We start from the raw sequence: 23034 nt of genomic DNA on the forward strand, positions 1-23034 counted from the left end.
TTAGCCTGGCTTGCCCCCAAAAGATTTACCATGTCTGATATTACTCAGGACCATCCTTGAGAGGAGCACAGGGGACAGGATGGGAGATAGTTCTTTTTATGAGGGCTGTGCTGCTTTAGCTTTCTCCTTCCAAGAAGATGCCACTTTTTGGACCTAGGGTTTGACTAGGAGTGTAATAATTACAGCCTCCTAGAGTGCCTGGGTGCCTCAGTTGGTTGAGCATCCAACTCTTGGTTTGGCTCAGGTCATGATTTCATGGTTTGTGAGTTTGAGCCCCACGTAGGGCTCTGCACTGCCTGTGTGGAGCCTGCTTGGGATTCCCTCTCTCTCCCTCTGCTGCGCGCTCTTTCTCTCAAAAATAACTCACACTTAAAGAATTACAGCCTCCTGATGATGGCACTCTTTTCAAACTTCAGTTCACTGCTTATCCATTGTATATTGGTGCATTCCCTTTGAAACCCAACCCCAGTAATATTTAGGTTTTTTAGTCTATAAGATTGCTGAAGAGAATACCTGGGACCAGGTTAATTCTCCTTAGTTTTGCTTATCTTCCCGGCTTAAAGGTCTCTACCTCAGGGCAGGTGGAAAATTCTGGATTTAGAGCTTTCTCAAACCTCTGTGGAATGTTATCCCCATAAATTTACTCCCTCCCCAGCCTTATTTCTGTCAGATACACTTTATAATGAGGGGAGGGAATGGCAGTTTGGGGGAACCCTATGCAAAGGTTTTGAAAGGGGTTATCTACATCCTATTCATCAGGGTCTCCCTGTTTCTTAGTGGCACAAGGAATTCACTTGGTGAATTTCAGCAGAGTAATTATCTGATCAATAGAGGTTTCGGATCCATGGCTTTAGGGCAGAAAGGCCTTTGCTTAATCATTATATTCTTGTCTTATTTGTCTTTTCTCCCCTCTAGGAGACTGGATTGGACAGGATGGAGTTTTGCAGATTGGATTGTTTTGTAGAACCTTACTGAAGTTAGCATAGTCTTCTGTGGGCAATTTCTTTTTGTTGCCCGAAGCTCCTAAAGCACCATGTAGCTTTGGAGTGCATAAGGAGTGTAACCAACTGCTTTGCCACACACAAGGACTGCTGGCTTCTCAGCCTGAGGTGGGAGAGGCCTCTTTTCATTTTGTCACACACTTAGGGTTTGTTCCTTTTGCAATACCTCAGTCTTGTATCAGTTAGGACTTTTTAGAAGTGGTGAACAGAACCTTGTCACACTAGCCTGAGTGAAAATGAGAATAATGAGGATACTGGGAGGATATCTTAGAACCTAAGTTAGAAATTCATTTGGGCCTCAGAAACAACCAGAACCAGGGACTTGAATGTTGTCAGTCCTCTCTTTTTCTGGCTCCTTGTGAGTTTGTGTCTTTTTTCTCTGAAGACTGCTTTTCTGTGTCTTTTAGTCCCATGGGCAAAACATGGCACTAAAAAGCTCCCAGTACAGGGAGAGATTGCCATCTCTTTCGGCTCCAGTCCCAAAGTTTTCGGGGAAGCGTTCAGATAGATTCAGCTTTGGGTCAGGCATTCATTCCTGGACTATCAGTTGTGGCTTGGAGCAGACTGATTTATTAATACGTTATGTTCTTATTTTATATGTGCTTTCCTGTGGACAAGGACAGCAATCCCAGAGAGAAGAGGCAGCTCTTCTTCATCTGTGGGCCTTTGCATGCACTCTCCCTCTATTTAACTGCTCCTTCATTCCTCTAGGTGGTAAACAAGTCCATCAGTTTTGATATTATCTGGTTAATGAAGTTTTCCCTCAGTTACTAAGTTTGAGTTAGGTGTTTCCTCCTCTATACTTTCATATTCCTTGGTTGTTTCTTCTCTGACATTTATCACATTGAGTTGTGATTATCTGTTCCCAAATCTTTCTTAATAGATTTTACATTCCTTTGTAGCAAAGACTTTGTCTTATTTATTTTTATGCTTACAGTACCTACAGTCATGAATGAGTTAAAACTTAAAAAAAAAAAAGAGTAAATGTTGTATACTTACTGATTGGCAAAGAAGGAAAAACTTTGTGCTTATAATATATTTTGAAAGATTCTAAGATAAATACTGTTGGTTCCTTTAGTCCTAGAAACTGTTTGGTGGGATTAAGAGATATCATTTAGGGTGATCTTGAGCATACGGATATACCACACTTGAGGTATGGTGAGGTGCCACGCGTGTCTCAACTTGCTCTCCCACTTAACCCAAATCTGAGCTTCACCATTGATTGGACTTGACATGTAAAGTGTCACCAAGAGTCACCAAGAGCTAGGGTCTTAAATAGCGAAGGATCCTACCCACACCCAAGAGTTTGTCTGGCTTGTTTTTTTCCCTCGAAAATAGTTGATCTTCTTCAACATGCAATGCTGGGGCAGCTGGATAACCACAGGCAAAGAATGAAGTTAGACCCCTGCCTTACTCCTTATACAAAAATTAAATAAAATGGGGCACCTGGGTGGCTCAGTCGGTTGAGCGTCCGATTTTGGTTCAGGTTATGATCTCGCGGTTGATGAGTTCATGCCTCGCGTGGGGCTCTGTGCAGACAGCTCAGATCCTGGAGCCTGCTTCGGATTCTGTGTCTCCCTCTCTCTTTGCCCCAACCTCTCTCATGCTCTCTCTCTCTTTCTCTGTCTCAAAAATAAATAAACATTAAAAAAATTAAATAAAACAGATAAATGGCCTAAATATAAAAGCTAAAACAATCGCACTATTACAAGAAACATAGGGATAAATCAGCATGACATTGGATTTGGCAATCGTTTCTTAGATTTGACATCAAAAGCATGAGCAGCAAAAGAAAAACTAGATAAATTGGACTTTGTCAGAATTAAAGCTTTTGTGTATCTAAGGACATTATTAAAAAAGAGAAAAACCAGCTTATTTGTAAGTTATCTATCTGATAAGGGTCTACTGTCCAGAATATATAAAGAACTCTTACAGCTCATCAATAGGAAGATAAACGGCTCAGTCAAAAAATGAACAAAGGATTTCTCTGAAGAGGATATACAAATGGCCAACAAGTAAATAAAAAAGATGTTTATGGTCATTGGTCATTAAGGAAGTGCAAATCAAAACCACAGTCAGATATTACTTCACATTTAGTAGGAGGCTATAATTGGAAAAAAAAAGTGTTGGCGAGGATTTGGAGAAATAGGAACACTTGTACATTGCTGGTGCAAATGAAATGTAAAATGGTTCTGCTATGGAAAACAGTTTGGTGACTCTTCAAAAAGTTAAGCATGGGGTGCCTGTGTGGCTCAGTTGGTTTAGTGCCTGGTTCAGGTCATAGTCTCAAGGTTTGTGGGATCCATCCTCCCATCGGGCTCTGCACTGAGCATGGAGTCTGTTTGGGATTCTCTCTCCCTCTCCTCTGCCTCTCCCCCCTCCCCTCTCAACACAAAAACAAAAAACAAAAAACAAAAAAAATACACACACACAAAAGTTAAACATAGGGGTGCCTAGGTGGCTCAGTTGGTTAAGCGGCCGACTTCAGTCAGGTCGTGATCTCATGGTTGGTGGGTTCGAGTCCCACATCGGGTTCTGTGCTGGCAGCTCAGAGCTTGGAGCCTGCTTCAGATTCTGCATCTCCCTCTCTCTCTGCCTTCCCCCTGCTCATGTTTTCTCTTTCTCTCTCTCAAAAATAAATGAACATTAAAAAATTTTTTTAAAAGTTAAGCATGGAATTACCATATGACTTAACAGTTTTACTCTTAGGTGTATATCTAGAGAAATGAACCCATATGCTCACACAGACAGTTGTATGTGAATGTTTGCGGCAGCATTACTCATAATAATCAACAAGTAGAAATAGCCCAAATGCCCATTAACAGATGAATGGGTAGACAAAATGTGGTTGTGTACATTTCATGGAATATTATTCAGCCATAGAAAGGAATGAAATACTGATCAACATACTACAATTTGGGATGAATCTTGAAAGTATAACACTAAGGGAAAGAAGCCAGACACACAGGGTCACATATTATATGATTCCTTCCATATAAGTTATCCAGAATAGGCAGATTCATAGAGACAGAGAGATTAGTAGTTGCCAGGGAATAGGGGGAAGGAGGAATCAGTAATGATTACTTAATGGGTGTTCTTACTGGGTATGAGGTGATGAAAAAGTTTTGAAACTAGAGGTAGTGGTTGCACAACATTGTAAATACACTAAATAATACTAAAGTATATACTTTAGTTAATTGTATGTTATTTGAATCTCACCTCAATTTTTTTTTAAAAAGAAAATAGTTGATCATGACATTATCTAAAGGCACTTAGAAACTAAACTTCTGTAATGCCAGTGTTGAATCTGCAGTGTCTTTAGAATCTTTTTTTTTTTTAAACTAACAATAAGCTAATTTTATTATCTCCGATGACAAGAATTACCCAATGTAAGTTGACTCTGGGGTTGCCAGATTTAATTTAGTGGTTTATATCATCAAGCACACAACAATTATTTCCCTCTTTCTGATTGATCATCCTTAACATATCAACCTCATCCCCATCCCAGTAGGTCTCCTCATGTTTCCAAGATGAATTCTACTTACTGAATTTTCTTGATATCTTCCAGTGGCAGGAAAAAGGGTTCCTTCTCTCTTTTTTTTCATTTGCCTTTTTATTAACTTTTCAAACCTACAGAAAAATTTAAAGAATTGTAGTGTTTACCCTTATACTTACCACGTAGATCCAACAGTGGTAAACATTTTTGTCATAATCTGTTTTCTCTGTATAAACATCTTCTGAATCATTTGAAAGTTGTAGGCGTCACAACCCTTCATCCTTAAATATTTCATCATGCTTCTCCTAAAAATAGGCATTTAAAAAAATTTTTTTTAACTTTTACTTATTTTTGATAGAGACAGAGCATGAATGAGGGAGGAGCAGAGAGAGAGGGAGACACAGAACCCAAGGCAAGCTCCAGGCTCTGAACTGTCAGCATAGAGCCCAGTGTAGAGCTTGAACCCATGAACTGTGCATGACCTGAGCCGAAGTCGGACGCTTAACCGACTGAGCCACCCAGGTACTCCTAAAAATAGGTATTCTTTCAAGTAACCACATACTGAGATACAAAAATAATCTACAAAAATTTTTACTAATAAGAAATACCTAATCTGTGTTTAAGTTTCCCTAGTTGTCTCCAAATGTGTCTTTTATAACCCTTTTTTTGTGTTTTTAATAAATCAGAACCCAATCAAGGACCCCAAGGACCGTGTATTCCTTTTGGTTGTTACATCTCTTTAAATCTAGAACAGTGCCACCACCTTGCCTTTTCATGGCAGAATGCTTGGTTTTTACTTTCTATTTGGAAAAGGTATAACTGCTGATGGTAGGTAGAAAGATCAATTCTAGGGGCGTGTGAGTGGCTCAGTTGGGCATCCAACTTCGGCTCAGGTCATGATCTCACTGCTTGTGAGTTCAAGCTCCGCATCGGGCTGTGTGCTGACAGCTCAAAGCCTGGAACCTGCTTCGGGTTCTGTGTCTCCCTTTCTCTCAGCCCCTCCCCTGCACGTGCTCTGTGTCTCTCTCAAAAATAAATAACAACAACAAAAAGGATCAATTCTAAAAAGTAATAAAAATGATGGATCAATAGATAGCCAGGAAAAGAGGAGAGAAGAAACAATCTTGGACTTGCTAAGGCTCTAAGAAGTGGGTAAATGTTGGTGTGAACTTGCTCCTCTTAATGAAATGTTCACAAGTTTTTTTTTTTTTCTCACTGTGTTCACATACTAAATAGTGTCATCCACAAGTTAACTTTTAGGTTTGAAAATAGGAGTCTTCTTTAGCCCACTCCTGTTCCCTACCTGCAGTCATCTTTTTGGTTTAATGAATTTTTAGTTTCTTCACAGTAGTCACAAGTACTTACTTATTGACTCTTCTGGTCTCCGTGTTTAATTCCCACTGAGTTGACGTTGGAAAGCCCTAGTGAGACCCTTACCTATTTTATTGATCCCTTTTCTAGTCAGATTTTTCAGTCATTCAGAGATCATTGCAGTCACACTCGTGGGCTTGTGGCCTTAGTAGCAGTGTCATTGGCATTGCAAAGGTGAGAGAAACTTCTTGTGGTTTGGAATAAGTATTGCTTACAGTCCAAAGATGCTACTGTTTGTGCTTAACTTGATTAGTTCATTATTCTGATTTCCCATTTGTGCCCAAAATTTGGGTAGTTTTCTTTTTCTCTTAAATAATTTGGATCTTTTTAAGTTTTTTGTTCAGAGAATGGAAAGAAAAGATACCTAATTTTATTTTCCTGGGAATCTGAGCTAATACTTAGACTTTTGAGACTCCCTCTTAAATTCTGATTTCCTGAATTTCTTAACTCTTTTCTACCTCCATATTTTTGGATGATGTTCCTGACTATATATGCAGCACATAGATGAATTTTCTTCATAATATCAGTAATCTGACCTATGTATGTATATACATTGTATAAAAATAAATGTTCTGTGTTTGTGAATTTTTGCAAGATTAGATACTTGACCATTTTCAGTAGTTCAATTTAAGGGAAGGTTACAACTAATTTGTTTATAGAATTTGTGATGGTAATTATTATGTTCTTAAAATCAGGTGTTCAGGGGCACCTGGGTGGCTCAGTCGGTTAGGTGTCTGACTTCGGCTCAGGTCATGATCTCACAGTTTGTGAGTTCAAGCCCACATCAGCCTCCATGCTGATAGTGTGGAGCTTGCTTGGGATTCTCTCTTTTCCCTGCCCCTTCTGCTCACTTGCTCGCTCTAAATAAATAAATTAAAATAAATAAAATATTATTTTTTCACATATATGTATAAAAGAAAACAAAGTGTTCAGAGTGTTACTAGGTAATTGGAAAGTTCTGGATAAGTTAAAAGTTTTATGCCTTTGAATAAATTCTCCTAATAATAGACGGTCTAGCCTGGGGCAAATTATTTACCTGTCAGTGCATTAAGGCCTCCTCTATAAAATTAATGTTTGGCAATATTGCTTCTGAGTTACAAAACTGCACTTCATGAGAGAACACTTATCAACATCACCAAATTCTTCTACACTGAATCAGGTTAACCTGATTATCAGAATAGTTGAAGCTGTTGTGCACGAAGCCCATTTTTTATTCAAGTAGGAAAAGCTGCCTTGGGCTGATAGCCTCAGTATGAGAGGCAGTTGGTGTTACCCTTTTTGAATGTCCCTGGTTTGCTGCAGTCTGCTGGACTATAGGCTTTGTAAAGGTAGGGGCCTCGCCTTTCTTGCTAGCTGTTGTATCCCTAGTCTCAGGTTGAGTGCTTAGCACATGAATAAATGCTCATAATTAAATGTTGGTTGAACACCAACCCTAAGGCATTTACACACATTGTCTCATGCAGTCTGCACAGCCAGCCCTATAATGCCAACTTGGTAATATAAAATATAAGTCAGCCTTTTGATACAAAAAACTCAGCTTTGTAGATGAGTAAATGGACACAGATGCATAGCCCCTTGTTCAAAGACCCACAGCCAGGTGTAGGAGCTGCCTCCAAACAAAGCCAATGTAAAATTTTGCCATTTTAACCATTTTTCAGTGTACAGTTCTGTGGCATTAAGTTTATTCACAGCCATCACCATCATCTTGGCCTGTGCCCTTTTCCCTGTTGGTATACTGCCTTCTTTGTTCTTCAGGGTGCTTTTGGTTTAATCTGAAATCAGGTTAAAACTTCTTCGAGTGCAAACAGTGAAGGAACCTGGAAGCTTAAACTTTCAGACTAGGCTGAATACAGAGTCTGTGTTCTCCCTTTTCCCATTTCCTCAGCCAGCTCTATTTCACGTAGAATTTCTTGTTGGCTAATAATAGTTGAGTATGTTGATTTGAACGGGAATACATGCTGTCATATCTACTTGTTCTCACGTTGAATTGGAGCTGTTTGGTCTATTTCTGCCGTTGCTTGTTCCAGTCAGGCAGTGATCTAAGTGGTCCAAGTGGGAGAAACTGTGTACCCACATTTTGAACTGTGTACCTGCCATATGGGTTAGAGCGCCACTGGGCTAAAGTCCACTCTTGGCCTTGTACTTGGGAAGTTAATTTGCTTTGTCATCCTCTACTCCTGCTTCCTGCCAGGAGTCCAGTTTAGTACTTTCATTTTCACTTTGGGATTTAAAAGTGTTTCTTAATCTTTCTCTGGCTGAATTATGTATATAATACAGGTACAAAGGAATGGTTTTGTTGACTTAGCTGTGGGATGAGTTGGTCTGTGTGAAACAAGATTTGAGTTAGGGGGACAGATCTGCCTAAGGTAGTTGAACTTATTCATGTTTCTGCTGCAGTGGTCTTGAAGTCTTTTCTGATATCAGGCAGAGCCAAGTGGTGAAATATGACACATGCTGGGGATGAGAATTGGCAATTGTCCTGAGTGCACAAATAGTTTCTTCCCTCCCGAGCATATTTTACAGCCAAGTGAACAGAAAACAATTCAGCAGGCTACTTGCTGGAGTTCTGTGGCAGAAAAATCATCTTTATAAAAGGGTGGACACATAGCTTTTACACAGAGTTTTCAGAAGAACAAAATGCAAACTAGGCTTATTTTTCTTTTCCTCATTTTATCCCTGATTCCTAAGTGTAAGACTGATTCCAGATACACTCCTAAGGCCTGTTTGTGGGTGGTAGAGGCTGGGCGTCCCCAGGTTTGACCAGTCATGTATTACTCATTTTGCATCACAGTCAGCTAGCGAAGGAAGTTGCTGAGAAGACTAAAGTCCAAGCCTTCCTATTGAATAGTCAAGCAAACAGTTTGGCCCCTGGCCCAGCTCTGCTGCGTGTATATTTTATCTAGTACACCCACAACAGTCCAAGCCTTCCTATTGAATAGTCAAGCAAACAGTTTGGCCCCTGGCCCAGCTCTGGTGCATGTATATTTTATCTAGTACACACACAACAGGCAGGCAGTTGGTGGTGGTGTAATTCCAGTCAATACTGACTAATATGACAGGCCACCAATGCATGAGACTTGACCTGAGGCAGCTGCTCTAAATATAGCCCTCCTTTCTGGTAGCTGCAAACACCTGGAGGAGCAGGCAGGCCCCCAGCAGAAAAGTATTTGCTGTTAACAGTATGTCTGTTGAACAGTTGTATACTGTCAGAGCTTATTTCATGCTATGTTTATGTATAATTAAAAACAACCCACTGGATCCATTGGCTTATGTTTGGGTTATGTTTAGAAAAATGCAATTTGTGTTGTTGTCTACTGTGGGGACTGGAGATGATGTCACTAGTTTAAGTAAGACCTTAAGAGGAGCAGTTAATGTAATTACTAACAATTTCTTTGATCTTTCTAATGAATACAGCTTGCTCAAACCCCTTAGTGGCCTTTGGTTTCTGTCATGGATGAACACGCTGTCAATCATGTGTTTCTGTTCAATTAGGGACTCTGGTTTGTATGCTTGGTAGTTCCTTCTGACATAAGGGGGTTTATGAGTAATTAAAAAGAACACCAACATTTACAAAATGGTGCTTCCAAAACAGAAACTACAAAAGCTTATAAAAACATGTAAGAGATACTTAACCTTTCTAGTAATAAGATAAAACCATCTTAAAATAGGAAACATCAATGTTTTAATTTTTTATTTATTTTTAAAATATTTATGTTGAGAGAGAGAGCGCGCGCGCACGCTAACGGTTGAGGGGCAGAGCAAGAGGTAGAGAGAATCCCAAGCAGGCTCCACACTCAGCACAGAGCCTGACACATGGCTGGATCCCATGACCAGGTCATGACCTGAGCTGATATCAAGAGTCAGGTGCTTAACTGACTGAGCCACCCAGGCACCCCAAGAGAAAACCATTTTAAGGCCTTAATGAGATCTTTCCTTTTACCTGTCAGATTGACACAGATCTAAAATTTTGGAGGAACACTGTTGATGAACAAATGAAGGAATATACACTCTCATACATTCTTGGTGGGAGCATTCATTAAGTGTACAGCTTTATTGAGGGAAGTTTAGATACATCTATTAAAACCACAAATCCATGCTCTTTGACCTAGCAGTATCACTTATAGGAATTTATCCTACAGATGCATTTGCATATATATATATATATATATATATATATATATACACACACACACACATATATTTTATATATTATATATATATTGCATATATATATAAACGATATGTGCTTAAGCTTATTTATGGAAGAATTAAAGATTGGAAACAAACTCATAAGTGGACTCGTTACGTAAGTAATGATGTATCTGTACATTGGATACAGCTATAAAAAACAATATTCGCTATGTACTGATAGAGGAATGTCTTCATGGGAATAAAGGGAATAAAGCAAACAACAATGTATAATATATCACTAATTGTGTAAAAGGGGAAGAAGAAAGAATATCATTTGCTTGTATGTGCATAAGGAAGTTCTGGAAGGGTATTTAAGAAAGTGATATGAACAATTATGGGTATGTGTGTATAGGAAAGAAGAGATAAGATGGCTAGTTTTCACTGTACAAAACTTTCTGAACCATCTGCATGTATTGCCTTTTCAAAAAATTAAGTACTTGGAATGTTTTTTAAAATCGAGCTTTTTTGAATTCCAGGCACAGTTATAGAGGAGCTCTCTTTTTCTTTACCCGTACTTGCTATCCTTGTGGGTAAAAGATTTCTTCATATTGTTGCTGATGATGCTAATGTTTCTTACTTTTTATGTGGGCACCCTGGGAGAAAAGTGTTGCACAGGTTTGTTAGTCCTGGGTTTTTCCCTGTTGTTCCTCAGCCAGAATCGGTGGCTCTGAAGATTTATATACCAAGAGCCTTCGGTTCGATAACAAGTCCTGAGAAGCAAGCTTTTTCCATTTGTTTGACAATCAGGATAATATACTCTGGACAGGACTAAAGTCTTTTGTCTTTTCTTTTTGTTTATAGGAACCTACAAGCAGCAATTGGCGCCTATTATGACTTTGAGAGCCCAAACATCAGTGTGCCCTCTATGTCGTTTGTTGAAGATGTCACCATAGGAGAAGGGGAGTCGATACCTCCAGATACTCAATTTATAAAAACGTGGCGGATCCAGAATTCTGGTAAATGGATAACAGGCAATTCTTCATTGCCCAGTTTTTTTGTTTTGTAGTTAAAAGAATTAGGGAAATGTTTTAGCTTCAGGAATGTGCTTTTGTAATTCTGAGCTTTTTCATATACATGATACAGTACTTTTTTATGCTGGTGTGATGACCAAACATCAGTGAAACGTCCCCTGCTTTAGGTCAGGAAAAATAATTTAGATCTTTCATCCTTTTTTTTTTTTCCTTTCAATTTAAGTGTTGATGCCTCTAAACAATTCAATATTCATTTGATACCAGGAGCTAGGCCTGTGTGTGGTGATGGTATTATCTTCACCTGTACAGTTCTACTCCATCATTTTAATTCTGCTCTAATTAATCTTCCAGTTCTTTCCAGCAGACTAGAGGAGGTACATCCTTGAATAGAACAAGGTAGTTAGAAAGAGCTGTGAGCATCTGCTCTTTTGAAAGCTCATTTCTTTATAACCATAAGGATGATTCTTTATGAAATTTCCTTGAGGTATCTCTCTACAACATTAATACCACTTTGAAAAATAGGGTAAGAAATATGGGGATTTGTTCAGAATGGGAAAGATGAAAAGATTGAGAAGTTTTCTTTTAAAGCATTGTTTTGATGTACTGCTGACTTTAAGGAAAATTAAAAATAAGTTAACAGTAGTTCTTTGAAAATGGTATCTGGTAACGGTTAATTATCTTTTACTTATTATTATAATGACTTTTTAAATTTGAATGGGTTTAGTATTGCTAGTTTCGTCCAGTAACAATGCTGCTGACTGGATGAGGATGCTTTAACTTTCTTGTTGCTAAGGACGGAACAGGGAAATTCTGAGCGATGGAAAACTAGGCAAAAGGCATATTTAGCTAAAAATCTGTGGATGTGGGGGAACCCTATCTAGCAAGGTGTGATGTGAGCTGATTCAACTCTTGGGACTCAAACCTGTAAAAGTGACCTTTTATTGACTGTTTACTTTTCAGTTCTTTAGACTGTAATTTTTTTATGATGGGAAAAAACTGACTACACTAGCCTTTTATATATAATGTACCAAATTGTTATTCTTAGTTTTTCTGGCTTATTTAGAAGTAACTCTCCCTTGGATGGAGGTTCAGTATGCCACTGAGGAAATGCATATAGTCTGGATTGACCCCAGTGTTGTAGATGATAGGGGACATTCGTGGCTTTATAAAATTTTTAGTAGCTGCTTCTCCCTTTTGGTTACAATGGTGTGGGGCATCGTTAGTTTGAGAGGCTCATGGTAATATGGAAAAATAGCCATGTTTTCTTTTTTTTTTGAAATTCTTTTTTTTTTTAAAGGTCGTTTATTTTTGTCTAATTTCTTTCCCTTTTGAGAGGGTCTGATTTCTTTCTCACTTTTCTTAATGTTGTGGGCTTTTAAAAATATTATAACAGCCTCTTTAGTTCAGCTTCTGTTCATCATATTTCTGCTCTGAATTACTAAAACCTGTTGTGTTGCTGGTCAAAACTCCTTTTGAAACCTATACATGAATAGGTTTTATTTCATGAAAAGATTTAATCTAAGACCTCTTTTATTTGTACTGAAAACACTGAAAACGGTCAGGCTTTCCGTGAGTTCTTCATTGCATTTTTAAATATTGAAAGTTCTTAGAGTACTGTTGAAATATTTAAAATACTGTTTGGTTGCAGAAACCATTTTGTATTTCAGAAAGGCTCTTGATACATCCACTCACTCACTAGACAGTTCCTTGAGTTAATGGGAGATTGGGAGAGATTGATCTAAAATGGCTAGAATGTCAAATCAGAGCCCCAAAGAGCCTGCCTTTCATCTTGACTTGGAGAGAATCTGTACTGGTGGGCCTGGCTGCATTTTTCTGCCTACTTTTGTGTAGTATCTCCAGTTTAAAGTAGCCTCTGGGTCTGCAGTCTTTCTTCCTGTGAAAGGACATTTTTTGCTTGAACACCTCTTGAAAAGTTGGACAGCAGTTGGCTGGAGATTTTACCCTTCAGGTTACTTTAAACATGTAGATTTTTGTATCCTTCTGGAAATTGTTCATCCAGTTGTAAAATAGTATTGTATCTGTACACTAAATACTTTCCATTTGATTAAGGAGAAACTGGCGTCCCATAACTAAGGAATTGGTATGTTCTTAAAGAGTAAGAGGGAAAACATGCACGTGTACTGGTTCTTTAGCATCATTCTAATCTGGCCTGAGTTCTTTCTGGAAATAGAGTAACACAGAAGAAGGGCAGGCCTTAGCTATTTCTCCTCTGACTCTTTTCCTCTCATTCATAACCTTCTCTAAGAGATAAGTGCTCACTGAAATAGTTTCACAAATAATTTTCATGGCATCTTTCTGCGGTTATGTTTTAGGCATGCCAAGCATTCAAATATACAACAGGTGAGATTGATAGGACCTGCATATAGCTGTCCCAACAGTTTCCCCAAAGAAGATGGATGTCACACATTGTTTAAAATTCAACTTTTAATACTGTTTAAATCCTTGGTTTCAGACCATAGAAAAACAGAAGCGAGACATTTAATGACAGACGCAGAATCCCAGGATCCAAACCTTTGGCACTATATAAGTACTAGAAGCTTGGGAAACTCAATCAGGAAATCTTACCATTAAAATGGAAAGTAAAAATTTGAAACTGCCCTCCATGGTGAAAGTAGATAATTTTCCTTACCAACACTTACAGCTTCCCAGTTGTTACAGCCATGCTTTATTGTCCAACTGTAGTGAATGTTAAGCTGAGCATGTTATGGTAAACTCTGGTGTTCGTGGACTTTGGTGAAGTAGTTGAGATTGTGATGTGAGAAAGTGGCTTCAGAGTCAACTTTATTTTTTGTGAACATAAAACAAGGGTTAAGAAAAGTCCTTGAGAAAGAACAACTGTTTTATCCATTTTTCTTTTGGCTCCTTAAAATATTTAATTTCTACCTTTCTCTTCAGTATGACTATAGAGAAGGTAATTCTGCTTCATCCATTCAGCAAATAGTGACAAGATCAATGAAAGCCCCTGTTTGCATGTAGCTTAATTTGAAATGTAATCTCCAAGCTTATGGGGGTTAAAAAGAATAGAGGAGCTTCACTGAGGTTTTTTTACTTCCTCATTGCTCTTTGGATGTTCCTTACTGTCTCCAAACTATTTCTATAATTATTTATACCTAGTAAGCCCAGGCTTTCTGGAACTGATAAGACTTTTATCTCATTTTTGCCATGTTCTCTATCATCTCAAAATTGCCATATTGCAGAAATTTTTTGTTTCGTATATACTTTTTATTTGTTTGAATAAAATTATACTCCACAATAACTGGAGAATCACAGCCTTGATCCTATACGTGCTTATGGTACTTAACTTGGGAAGTTATAAAACACAAATTAGTCTTTCTTTTCTTCTAGATGTATCTGTCCCCCATTAAGCCATTTTGTAACTGAGACTTAATTTGAAACCGTGTTGTATTATATTTCTCAAATCCAGATTTTAGGTATGCTGGTAGTCGATACAGGTCACCAGTATTTCTCTTTCCTCTGTATTAAGAACCGGTATCTTTGATCTCTTTAGAGTTTACCTATCCTAACAGGCTGTAAAACTGTATGTCGTGGTTGTGAACTCTCTATTGGTAACTCTCAGAAGGGAAATGATTGGTTCTTCACTTATAGCAGATTAACACTTTGGAGTTGATGGTGGATAACTCATCCAGTTTTTTCTTCTACATGCCTCTAGGTAACACATTACTAGAGTATTTGGTGTACTAAAAAAGATGAGGACTGTAACTGTATAGTTTGTTGATCATTTACTGTTTACCATTACTGTTACTCCAGCGAACTCAGTTCCTCTGGAGTATGGCAGCACTCCCTATTTCGTGTAGCTGACAGATCTGACTGACTGGGTTGTTTGTGGTTGTCTGCTCAGGACAGCCCAGTATGTCCCACATGTAGACAGGCTTGTTTTCCTTATTTTCTTAGACATTCAAAAACAGATACATTCTCGGGTTTTCATACAAATAGATGTTGTCTTGTTTCAGGTGTGTGTGTGTATATGGGTGTGTGTTTGAAAGAAAAATTGTGAATTTGACCCTAAAACAGTAGTGTAATTTTCCTCTTGATCTTGGTCTTTAGAAAGACTGACATTTTCCAAGGTGCTTCATGCCAGCTGCTTCTATTCTCGACCTAAGACAAATATGCTTTTGCCAAGGCCATAGGCCCCAGAAATGAAAAACAGAATTTGCATGTATTGCCAGGGTATCATCTACAGCCTTTCCACCGGCAGCACCTGCCCTTTGTGGTGTTAACTTGGGAGGGCACTTTGCCGGCAGGTGTGTTTTTTAGGAGTGTGTGACAAAACATAGCTCCCGTTGCTTCATCTGCTACCCCTTAAGACTCAGGAGCCACGGAGTGTGCTATTCATGATGGGGCTGAGGTCTCAGCAGTGGAGCTGTAGTTGCTTTTTTCTCTGGTTCCTCTTTCGATCGTGAGTCATCAGGTATATCAAAACCAGTCTGGCACTTTGAGAACTAGGTACTAAGGCATGCTAGAATACTCTTAGAAGAGAAATTTCAAGCGTGCTTTGTCCTGAGAGTCTGGCCATATCTATCTTTTCACAGGGGTGTATTTTTATAATGAATGTATATATCCCCCCAAAAGATATATAGAGGTTTCTGTCTACAGCAAAAAAAAGGAGTATATTGGAGAAACTTCACAGGAAAGATAACCTCTAGTCACTGTGTGGCCCTATGACTTGTCAGAACACAGTATATGGATTTCTCATTTTGAATTCGTTTTCATGAAAACAGGTACACAGGAAGAGGTATGCAAATAGGATCTTTGTCACTTCCAAAGGAGGAAAGATATTCCAGCTAATGCCTTTTCTCTGTATTGCCATTCCTATCCTTTATACAAGTATGTCTGGCTGCTGTCATCCCCCCTGAGACCACAGTTCATTGTGTTATTAACGAGGGGAGTTACCTGTTCCTATTTTCCCCACTACTATTAGATTCTGAAAAAGAAACTTTCACTTGACTCCTCTGTCTTGTCTTTGCAGAGTCTCTTGAACCTTGGTCTTTTCATAGTTACGGACGCCAGAAGAAAAGTCATACATCAGGGGAAATGTTTTCAAATGAAAATAATACAGGAATTATTCCTCATGTGTTTCATCCTCTTGCCTTGATAGAAAAAGTAGGGACAATCAGATGTATGTATTTTTACTTTGAATGTCAGCTTAAAAAGTTCAAGTGAAAATGGGCATGTGTTACCTCTTAGTAAAGAAAGCAGGCCTCCGAAGATGTGGGCCTGTGCTTCATTTCCATGACTCTTCGTGGACATCATTCTTAGGTTCTATGGATTCAGTGTGACATATGGCCTTCCCTGGGGTCCCCTGAAACACATCTTCTTGAGGAACTGCCTTGCTTTGGTCATATGTCCTTTATCTTAGGGATAGACTGTTGGTCAGAGGTTGTTAACTCTGATAATCCTTCTGATCAGTCTTGTGACATTATCTAGCTCAAGGATATGTGGCTAGGTTCACGTATGTGTGAAAGACCGAGAAAGAGGCCTCTTCTACAGTTGTGTAATGAACTGCACCCGGCATAGGACCACTAATTGCCTAACATTTTTTTCTTTTGCTTGAACTCAGGGGCAGAGGCCTGGCCTCCAGGGGTTTGTCTTAAATATGTCGGGGGAGACCAATTTGGACATGTGAACATGGTGATGGTGAGATCGCTAGAGCCCCAAGAGATTGCAGATGTCAGCGTCCAGATGTGCAGCCCCAGCAGAGCAGGAATGTATCAGGGACAGTGGCGGATGTGCACTGCTACAGGACTCTACTATGGAGGTGAGTATGTCCTTGTGCAGCCCAGGGTGAAGGAATTAAGGTAATACCTTCCAGCATTCCCAGTGTTGCTCACAGAGCCTGTCAAATTACATAACAAGGCATGGCCTCTTTTAAACAGACACCCCATGCAGGTAAATGACTTGAATTTAATGACTAATTGATTCAGTCTAGTGCTCTCCCTTTTACACTAGGAAGTTAGTTAAAATTTAGCAAAGTGCATGAGATATATATATATCTTGCATTCTAAACAGTGATTTAGTAGTGCTGCTCTTTTTCTTATATAATCTAGTAGATGCTGTAAGAATACTGAAGGCAGTCCTTGCTCTCAGAGTCTCTAGATAGAACTCATGTGAAAAGAGATAATGCACAAAATGTGCACTCTTCTCCCAATCTGAGGCCCTGTCGACACCTCTCACTCCTTCTCGTTATTGCCATACTTTTTGAGCAGAGTGAGCTACACTGTCTCTTCCCTTTTTCATCTGTTCTTCAGCCTAGTCTGTTCTTTACCCGCTCCAGTGAAATGAAAATCAGACTACCCAGTTTACAAATCCAATAGGCACGTAGTCTTCGCACTAACTGACCCTCTCGTTGGGCACCGTACTCCAAATGTTTTTTGAATTGTGGACCTTCCTAGACTCACATGATATCAGTCTTGCTTCTCCTCCCCTGAATGATCTTTCTGTCTCTGTCTAGTCTCATCTTTGCCCTGAGATTCCTAGATTCTGAGCTGGGTCCTGTTCCTGCTCAGTTACCTCATCCATCCACACGGGTTCAGCTGTCAGCAGTACAGCTTACATGGCGATGTTCAGATTCATATCTGTGGCTGCAGACTCTTTTTGGAGCTCCAAACCTGTGTTTGAACTGCTTATGGACAGAACACTTGGACATCCTGTAGGTTTCCGAATCTTAATATTCCCAGGCAAAACTTACATTCTTCTCCTCAGCACCCCACTGAGGTGATGAGGCAGGATCGTTGGGGTCATCTTTTGTTCTGTCTTACTGTCCTTCATTACAAATCAGTTCCTGTTGGTTCCACTATGTCCCGTGTCCTGGTAATCCAAAGAAAAATAAATGGTAAATAGTTACTGCCCTCAGGGAGTTCCTAAGTGGACTCAAGGCCAGTTGGATCTTTGGAGTGAGTTCAGGGGGTCCTGGAATCAGTGTTCTTCTATGTGTTTTTGCAGCCAGTGGAAACTTTATATATTTTTATAGCCTCAAGAAATTTTAATGTTAGAAAGGGTGTCTCATAGTGCTTATGTGACATCATTCTTTGCCTAGAACCTTCGTGCCTACTGTAATGGAGCCAACTCCCTTGGCATGGGGCTTAAAGCTCCTCACGATCTGGCCTCGTTTTCACTTTCATCTTCGGTCTCCTCTTCACTCCCCCACAGCCAGCCCCCAAAGACGCCACATGCTTTCACTTCTCCCTGCTCTTGCTCATATTCCTATGGCCAGAAATCCCTTTTTTCTTCTTTCCATTAAACTTCTGCTCATCCTTGGGGCCCTGATGAAGTCACCATTGCTTCTTCCCCCTTCCTGCCTTGCTCACTCTCCTCACTGCTCCATGGAAATCCATCCCTCCTTTTGTCATTAATATTATGCACAGGCTTGGTTATACTTATTAACATATTGTATTTTAGGTGTTTCTTTTTTTTTAAGTTTATTTTTTTATTTTGGGGGAGAGAGAGAGAGAGAGAGCACAAGCAGGGGAGGGGCAGAGATAGAGGAATAGAGAGAGAATTCCAGGCAGAGAATTCTGACAGTGCAGAGCCTGATGTGGGTCTCGAGCTTATGAACTGCAAGATCATGACCTGAGCCGAAATCCAGTGGTTTAACAGACTGAGCCACCCAGGTGCCCTTAGGTGTTTGTTTACTTACCCTTTTCTCCTACTAGACCGTGAATTATTTGTTGAATAACAAATGAATATGCAATCATGTATTAGAATGCAGAAACTATTTGTCCCTTTCCTTCTGGACTCTCTTTTCAGGCCACTTCTAAAAACCTTTGTACCTGCACAATTGGAAATACAGTTGACCCTTGAACAATGTGGGGGTTAGGTGTGCTGACACCCCCACACAGTCGAAAATCCATGTGTAATCTTTGGCTTTCCCAGAACTTTACTAATAACTTTGTTGCCCAGAAGCCTTACTGATAACATTAAAACATTAAGTCGATTAACACATATTTTGTAGTTATATGTGTTATATACTGTATTCTTACAGTAAAGTAAGCTAAAGAAAAGATGTCATTCAGAAAATTAGGAGAGAAAATGCATTTACAGTAATAAAAATATGTATGTGTGTGTGTGTATATCTATATCTATATCTATATCTATATCTATATCTATATCTATATCTATATCTATAAAGAAATCCACATATAAGTGGGCCCACACAGTTCAAATTTGTGTTTTTCAAGGGTTGACTGATTTCTCCCACTGCTGAGCTCCCATTGCATTTTCTCTTTACGTCTCGCTCCCTTGCCTCTCTTTGGCACTTTACCTCTTTCTACCCAGTTAATTTGATGAATGTCTCATATCACCTTTAAAACTTAAGGTGATATATGTCTTAATTTATCTTTGTAACTTCGAAAAGCTGAGCCCAATGCAGGCGGAGTGGAGTGGAGATTTTTTTAAATGAATGTCAGTGTTTTTAAGGGAGGGGTGTGACTGCATACGTGACTTAAAAAAAAAAAATCCCTTTGATCCAGAGATATTGCTTCTTACTGTTCTCTGGTGTTCGAGAATTCTGTGTGTGTGTGTGTGTGTGTGTGTGTGTGTGTGTCTGTGTGTGTGTGTGTGTGTGTGTTTGTGTGTGTTTTATTGTTAAGATAAAAATAATTATGTGGGACATTAAAATTTATACTTGTAACATTCCTCTCAAATTCTAGAAGTTGGTAGAGTATTAATATACTAGCTTTGGAGGCAGTAAAGAATTTAAAGCTTTTCTTGGTCATATAATCGGAGTTGTTTCTTAGGACTTTGTGAAATCTAATATCTTCAAGAGATCTCAATAATTTATCTGGTTCCATGATTTTCAAAGCATTTTTTTAAATCAGTAGAATGCTTTCCTTTACAAATAAGCATATATGAATGCCCTCTCAAAAAAAGGGGAAACATAAAAGTGAAACTGGTTTTAAGGCACCTGGGTGGCTCAGTCGGTTAAGTGTCTGACTTTGGCTCAGGTCACGATCTCACAGTTCCTGAGTTCAAGCCCTAATGTTGGGTTTGCTGCTGTCAGCGCGGAGCACACTTCGGTTCCTCTGTCTCCCTCTCTCTCTGCCCCTGCCCCACTCTCATGTGCTCTGTCTCTTTCAAAAATAAATAGACATTAAAAAAAAAAAATGAAACTGCTTTTGTTAAATTGGGAGCCTCCTTAACCTGTGTTTGCCTGCTCTGATGACCTCCACTGCTTTGTGGAGTAGTTTGCAAACAATTCATCTTCTCTAGTAAAGAATTTAATTCCATTGTACAAACTACCACATTTCATTGAATCCAGATTACTGTTGATTATAACACATTCTGATAGCAGAGATGGTAAATTACTGGCAGAATGTGAATATAATATACATAAAACCACAACTATGCACATTAAAAAAAAAATAAACTGCCTTGTTAACCATGATTGGCTCTTCCCATTTTTTCTGTTCACTCTTAGTTTGCAAACTCATAGAGTGTATTATAGTGGTAAGAGTTTGGAAAGAAAGCCTAGGTTGCCTGTGCACAAACTTGGACAAGTTAGGTAACTATTCAATAGCGTTTCATCTTTCTGTTTTAATAACAAAGCTTTTGTTTTTGGTGGGTGATCTCTTCTATAGTCTTTAGATGGTCTTCTCTAGAAAGAATCCATTCTCTTTATTTTCATAATAACATGTTTCAGTTCATTTCTCTTCCTCAAAAAGGCTTTGTGCCACATTTAATAGTTTATAAAGTGGACCCCTTCCCCCATTTTAGATTGGTTGTACTCTCTCAGAGTCAAGAGAGGTGTTCTTGGCATGTTGTGTGGACAGTTCTTCCCTATGTGGGGCATGTTTATATGACCGTTGGCCCTCTCTCACTAAATACCTTAGCTTTGCATATTCATCTTTACCAGCGACCTTCTTCAACCACACGTTTCTAACTCCCTTGGTTGAGTACCACTAAGTATCTGATTCCTGGCAGATTTATTTTCAAGCTCAAACATTTTCTTTTACCTTCTTTTTACAGACTTTGCTTCTTAGATAAAAGCAACCTGTTATCTAATACCTGCTGTATGTTAGGCGTCGTATTGGGCTCTGTACATATAAATCACCTTATAAGGGAAGTATGAGCTACATTTTATGATGAGGAAACTGAAGACCAGAGATAATTAATAATTTGTCTAGGGTTCAGTGAAAGTTATAAATTATAGTTATAAATTAAGAAAAGTAGTTTTACGATCTTTGCTAATGAATTTGGCTCTCACTGCTACATAGGGTTTGTGAAGAAACTTTGGCCCAGGGTGTTGATACTTGTCCGGGTTTAGGCAGGATGGGGTTTATAGTTGCCACATCTTCTCCACGTTTCCAGAGTGAGTTGGGAATGAAGGCAGGGTTAATATTGGTGGGGAAACTCTTAGGTAGTTGGGTAAATATCAGTTTATCAGTTGCCCAAGAAGTTCCTGCCTGCTAGGAGATGCACAGTTCTTACAGGACACTTGACTCTGGGGAAGCAGTAAGCAACATGAGGGGTTGTCACCATTTTAGTCCTGATACCAACAGTAACATGTTTCTCTCCTCCTAATCAAGTGCCCTCTTCCAAAATTCCACATGAGAGATTTATCCCTGCACTGTGATGGTTCCTTCTAAATCAGAGGTGTTCTAGTTGTGAAGTAAGCTAAGGTGAAGTACTGGTCTGGTCATCACATGCCGATGAAGATTTCTCCCACTTGAAGTGTCTCCTCTTGTTAAATAGTTCACATGGGTCCCTGGGGACATTGTATGTGTACATTAAATACTTATACATAATTCATTTAGTTTCTCAGAGGTTAGGAATGGGACATCCCTTATTAAGCTGGTAAATCATAATAGGTCCCATGTAATTAGGAAATATATTGGGTGCTAAATATAAATATATAAAAAAATTATATATACATATAATTTTTTTTAATGTTTATTTTTTGAGGGAGAGACAGAAAATGAGCAGTGGAAGGGCAGAGAGAATGGGAGACACAGAATCCAAAGCCAGCTCCAGGTTCTGAGCTGACAGAACAGAGCACAGAGCCTGACACAGGCCTCAAACTGACAGATCGTGAGATCATGACCTGAGCTGAAGTCGGACGCTTAACCGACTGAGCCACCCAGGCCCCCCTTGGGTGCTCTATATAAACCACACTGTTTATTTCCTAAAACCTTGCTAAGTTCTTCTTCCACCTCCTCCAATTATGGAATGTCCTTCCTAGCCAGGTGATGCAGGATTGTCCCTCTTCATTCTTCTCCTATATTTTAACTGATCGTTGTTATATCAAAGAAGCTCTGATTTTATACAGACTTCAAGATTCCACACTTGTGTCTTCTATGTAGATGCTGTTCTTCTTGGCGTTTCTGCCAGTTCTCTTGCCCTCTTCCATATTGAACCCACCTTTCTTTTTCTTTTTCTTTTTCTTTTTCTTTTTCTTTTAATGAAGAATAATTAACATAATCGGTATTGTTTTAGTTTCAGGTATACAACATAGTGATTTCGTATTTATATACAGTTGCCACACATTTATGTACCGTTATTTCTTTGTATCTGTGGGTCTCTTTTGTTCATTAAATTGTGTTGTTTTTTAGATTCCACATATAAATGAAATCATATGATACTTGTCTTTGACTTATTTCACTTAGCACAGTACCCTCTAGGTCCATCCATGTTATCACAAATGGCAAGATTTCATTCTTATGGCTGAGTAATATTCATTGTATGTATATACCACATCTCCTTTATCCATTCATCTGTTGATCAACATTTAGGTTGCTTGCATATCTTGACTATTGTAAATAAGGCTGTGATGAAACATAGGGGTGTGTATGTCTTTTCAAATTAGTGTTTTTATTTTTAAAAAATTTTTTATGAATACCTGCTGGTTGTATGGTAGTTCTATGTTTAATTTTTTTTTAATTAAAAAAACATTTTTTTTAAACATTTATTTATTATTGAGAGACAGAGAGGCACAGAGCATGAGCAGGGGAGGGACCGAGAGACGGGGAGA

General features: G+C 38.9%; 1 protein-coding gene across 2 annotated transcripts in view; it reads left to right on the forward strand.

Annotated features, from left to right (window-relative positions):
* The window catches only part of ILRUN (inflammation and lipid regulator with UBA-like and NBR1-like domains), a 95225-nt gene that overhangs the window by 26815 nt on the left and 45376 nt on the right, over positions 1 to 23034 (forward strand). The window contains exons 2-3 of one of the 2 annotated variants that reach the window (XM_027057950.2): positions 10861 to 11015; positions 16630 to 16827. In XM_027057950.2, the coding sequence (XP_026913751.1) occupies positions 10861 to 11015; positions 16630 to 16827 (353 nt within the window). The remainder of the gene's footprint in view (positions 1 to 10860; positions 11016 to 16629; positions 16828 to 23034) is intronic. The other variant, XM_027057951.2, reaches the window with a different exon arrangement.

Source organism: Acinonyx jubatus, chromosome B2 (genome assembly GCF_027475565.1).
Source record: "Acinonyx jubatus isolate Ajub_Pintada_27869175 chromosome B2, VMU_Ajub_asm_v1.0, whole genome shotgun sequence".
NCBI classification, from domain to species: Eukaryota; Metazoa; Chordata; class Mammalia; order Carnivora; family Felidae; genus Acinonyx; species Acinonyx jubatus.